The sequence below is a fragment of the Sinocyclocheilus anshuiensis genome, unplaced genomic scaffold, assembly GCF_001515605.1.
Source record: "Sinocyclocheilus anshuiensis isolate Anshui unplaced genomic scaffold, SAMN03320099.WGS_v1.1 scaffold648, whole genome shotgun sequence".
NCBI classification, from domain to species: domain Eukaryota; kingdom Metazoa; phylum Chordata; class Actinopteri; order Cypriniformes; family Cyprinidae; genus Sinocyclocheilus; species Sinocyclocheilus anshuiensis.
Window position 1 is genome coordinate 1,026,836 of NW_015557156.1, and position 5,053 is coordinate 1,031,888.

Below are 5,053 nucleotides of genomic sequence, written 5' to 3' on the forward strand. Positions count from 1 at the left end.
GTATTTCCTCAGCGACCAGCACGGATCAGCTCCAGGCATGACGAAGCGGATATCGTCCTCTTTTGGAAGACCAAACAAAGTAGTTTCGCTTTCACAACGAAGCACACAGCATCTTCACGACATGCAACAACAATACTGCAGCGAGAATAAAAGTTACGCCTTCTTTCTTTGCGTGAACATTTGGGCGGCGTTATGCAAATCTTCCCACATAGTGAGGTAGATATGTGGGGGCGTGTTCGAACGAGTCGTTTTAGGTAGGTGTGGCTGACTCTTAACTTTTATAAAGAATATCTCTTTGGATTTGAGACTTTAGTCTTTGCAACTTTACAGATCTTCTTTATGCACCAAGAGCTTGTAACACTCCAAAGAGAAAGGAAAAATTGAAATCGCATCATATGACCCCTTTAAAAAACTGCACTTGCAGATAATATAATACTTAATATAATACTTAAAAAGTAAATTTTTTGTGACAGTTTCTTAACACACTTAAGTGCACTTTTAAAAAGTGCATTTTGTAATACTTTGTACACTTATTTTGATGTTGACTAACATACTAAAGCACATGTAAAGCACTTGATTATAATTATAATTTGATTGTTACTGTATTTTAAGTGTAGTAAAACTCAACTTTATCATTACAATAGTATAATATTTAAATACATGACGTACAAGTTTCAACAGAAGTGACACAATAAGAACAGACATGGAAAAGCTCAAAATTCAAAACTGTTCCACAAAGGTAACACACTTTGAATGTTAGTTAGTTTTTCCAACAAAGTGCTCATAATATTAACCAGGTACAGGTAAAGTATATTTTAGTTACCATAAATGCTTTCGACTGTGGACTTACACATATTGCATAGACAATAGAAATAACTATGAAATTACTTAAAAAGTAGTGTACTTACAGTAAGACCTTAATATACTTAAGTTCTACTTAAGTGGGTGAAAAAGCACTCTTAAGTTCAAATAATCACACTTAAAATAAATGTAAATTTTAATACAATTTAATTTAATTGTAAATGTAATTAAGTGTCTGAAAATGGTATGCACTTAAGTATATTCTTTTAAGGCCAATTTATTAGTTTTTCCAACATATTGCTCATAATATTAACAAGGTATAGGTAAAGTATATTTTAGTTACTATAAATGCTTTCGACTGTGGACTTATACATATTGGAAAGACAATAGAAATAATTATGAAAAAGTAGAGTACTTACAGTAAGACCCTAATGTACTTAAGTTCTACTTAAGTGGGTGAAAAAGCAATCTTAAGTTCAGCTAATCACACTTAATATAAATGTAAATTATGATACAATTTCATTTAATTGTAAATGTAATTAAGTGTCTGAAAATGGTATGCACTTAAGTGTATTCTTTTAAGGCCAATTCTTAAGCAAATTCTTTTAAGGCCAATTTGTTAGTTTTTGCAACATAGTGCTCATAATATTAACCAGGCAAAGGTAAAGTATATTTTAGTTACTATAAATGCTTTCGACTGTGGACTTATACATATTGGAAAGACAATAGAAATAATTATGAAAAAGTACACTGTAAAAAATGATTGTGATTTTAACAGTAAAAGACTGTAAAAATGCTACAGTAAAAACCTGTTAACTGGTTAACAGTAAGTTTCCATACTATATTCGGTGAATAAATGTAATTACATTTAATGTGATTCTACAGTAAAATACTGGTTTTTGGAAGTGAAAAAGAAAAAGTCATTGTATAATTTACAGTGAAAAAACGTAAATTGACACTCCCAGAATTCCCTGCATGAAATAACATGTTTCTTTTTATTTTTTTCTCATCTGACATCTAATGTTGTTAAATGAATGTTTATTGCATTATTTCAGTATCATGTGTGTCACCATGATGGGGTTTAGTGTTTGTGTGAATGACACTGTGCACCTTCAAGCTGTTTGTGATGAGCTTTAGTTCATCATGTGACTTTCTCATCACCATCTGTTTTTGGTGGTTATCAGTGCATTACAATGGTTCAAACTAGATTTTAGTACTTATATATGTTGGTTTATTAACATTACATCAGTTAATGAAATACGGTATTTTACCATAAATGTCACAGATTTTTTTTTACAGTGTAGTGTACTTACAGTGAGACCTTAATATACTTAAGTTGTACTTAAGTGGGTGAAAAAAACACTTAAGTTCAAATAATCACACTTAATGTAAATTATAATACAATTCAATTGAATACAATTCACATTGCACAGACAGACGCAGCCAGTGCCAATAGCTGACCCAACAAACTTCAATTTCAACATGTTCAGTTGGCAAAAACAAGTGCCGACCAACGCCAACAGACACCAACAGGGGTAACACACTGATCAGACAAAACCCGACGAACATGCCTGTTGGTGTATGTTCGCATCTGTCGGTGCAGTGTAAATTGACTTTAAAAGCATATTAGTTTTGTAATAAATACTATTTTTAAAGGTATGCTCAAGTGTACTTCTTTTTGTACTAGGGGGACATCAATATTTTAATGAAAAGTTGTACATTTTAAATGCATTTATGGGCTAAAAGTTTATTTTGCCAAATTTTAAGAGTAGACTAGCATGCAGATGGTTTCAAACTCAAAAAATCCTACTTTGGTGTTTTATTGCTGAAAATTAAAGCGAAATTTCTGTCTCCACAGTTTTGATGGCTCCTCTTGACCACGCCGTTGCTTGGAGGGTTGGGTTGACGCAGGGGCCCCTGGAGCTCTGCTCTCACCAGGCAGATATTCCACCCCTTCACCTTGTACGCGATGGGCCGAGCAGTCAGGCTCCATTTGAGTTTTCATAACAGCAGTCGCTTTGTGGACCATCATTTCAACAGGGACTGGAGCGAGACGCAGGATGTTTTCCCCACCTGTTCGGGTGAAAGACGACGCTCGCACAAACCACAGAAACAGACACACCCACACACGACTAAGAGAATCTAAATGTCTCCTGTGGTTTACAGATGTTTAACAGTACTGCATTTGGGTAATCAAACACTCGAACCGTCCCTCTCTCTATATCAGTGTCTCTCTGTTTCATTCTGCGTAGCAATAGTACACATGAAACACAATGCTGTGGCTTCTCTGAAGGTGCTTCCCTGCCCTTGATGTTTATTTATGCAGTTTCTTTTCAACCAAAGCTATTAGAAATATCTCTATTGTTCATTTTGCATCTATGATGGAGTATCAGTATCATGTTTGCTAGTTTTTCCATATCTTGCATTGTTTTTTACATGACTGACACCAGTGCAAGATGTTTGTGTACAGTTTATGAACACCAACGAAAGCCGAATGGACTCATGTACATGTTGTCAGTGATTGAATAACCTCATCAGTGTTTTCACTGATTCTGTGTGTGTATGTGTTTATTGGCTTTATTATTCCTTCCCTCCAAGCTCCTGTATATAAGCTAATGAGGTGTTTCTTCATGTTGTTTTATATACAGAAATACAGCATAGTACATATAGTAAATTAATGGATTAGTTTTATATGCATATAATGACTATTATTTTTGACTTACAGTTATTATTATAACAATAATAATATGAATATATCTATGTGCAAAATATTAAAGGATTTTCATTATGTACGCTTGCGTGACATTTATTATTTGTTTCACTAACACTAAAGCGCAAAGCTTTAATCAGCAATCTGCAGGCGCAGCTAGATTCCCAAGTTGCTAATTCAGTCTGTTTTCATGTAAATTAGACGCGTTCTGCCATTTCAGGATGATAGAAAATTAGTGAAACCATCGGATTTGTTTTTAAATGGTCTTTATTTTGTCATAATATCAGTGAGTTCTCACAAGGCTTTATGTATTTTTTGTGTCATGAATAAATTCATATTTTCTCAACTGTTACACCCCTGAAATCAGAAACTTTTCACTTTGGTTTTGAGATTGGGCTTCAGGGCCGACCTCAATCCGCTTCATCATTTCTCAAGCAGGGAGGCTCCAGTCGGATTTTAGTTCCCTTTCGATACTTCACTCGTACTGCGTCTTGCTTAAGACGCATATGGGAAAAAGCCTTTTTTCTCCTGAACTGAAGCCTATTTCATTCACGCAGTGAAACTGCACGGCCATTGGTTCGTGCAGGGCTTTAAAAACGAACCAATGGCACGGCAGCGGAGCTGCACGAGCCTATGGCGACGAAGCCCGCCAAAGCCCGCCAGAATGGGCGGGGCATCTGGCTATATAAGCGGGCGCTCGCCACAGGATTCTCAGATTTTTTCTCCTTCAGCGACGACTGCGATTCCATGCGATTCCATGCTCGCTCTCCCCGTTGCACTCGGATCCGCCGCAGAAGGGCAGTGAGCTACGCGCTTACTGAGACAGAATGTTCACTCGAGCATGAGTCTCGCTCTTGGCGGGCTTCGTCGCCATAGGCTCGTGCAGCTCCGCTGCCGTGCCATTGGTTCGTTTTTAAAGCCCTGCACGAACCAATGGCCGTGCAGTTTCACTGCGTGAATGAAATAGGCTTCAGTTCAGGAGAAAAAAGGCTTTTTCCCATATGCGTCTTAAGCAAGACGCAAATCAATTGATCCTCTTATTGATGCCAGAAACACTGTTTAGATAAGAACTGTGCTGTGCTTTAAGATCCCTGTTAAAAAGGTCTTTTATCATAGAGCTGCATATACCTTTATGTTCTTTGCAGATGCTTTCTTTTAGTTTCTTAAAAGAGTTTATAGAGTTTGCAATTCACGGTGGCTTGCACCCAGGTTGCAACTAAAATCAAAGCCCTTGTGGGTCTATATGGCTGTGTTTGAAATGTAAAACTAGTGTACTATTCACTGAATACTATACAGAATATGCTGCCTTCTATTCTTAAGAAAAAAAGTGAAACAGTGTGCATTATGCCACAACAAATGTTTCAAACAGTAGTAGACATGCTATAGTGAAATTCTCATCACATTGTGTTTTTAAATTTTGTTGTCTAAAAATGTCTTAAAAGCTGTTAGCCAAATCAAATCATGAATCAAACATTTTACAATTTGAGACTGTAATTATTTTATTATGCACAGTACATATTATATACTGCAGAACCATACTAT

General features: G+C 36.1%; 1 protein-coding gene across 1 annotated transcript in view; it reads left to right on the plus strand.

Moving 5' to 3' along the window:
- Positions 1-3,561, plus strand: part of LOC107678233 (coiled-coil domain-containing protein 85A-like) — a 20,784-nt gene extending 17,223 nt beyond the window's left edge. Inside the window, exon 6 of the mRNA XM_016473438.1 lies at positions 2,660-3,561. Coding sequence (XP_016328924.1) covers positions 2,660-2,665 — 6 coding nt within the window. The 3' untranslated portion in view covers positions 2,666-3,561. The remainder of the gene's footprint in view (positions 1-2,659) is intronic.
- Positions 3,562-5,053: the final 1,492 nt, after the last annotated feature.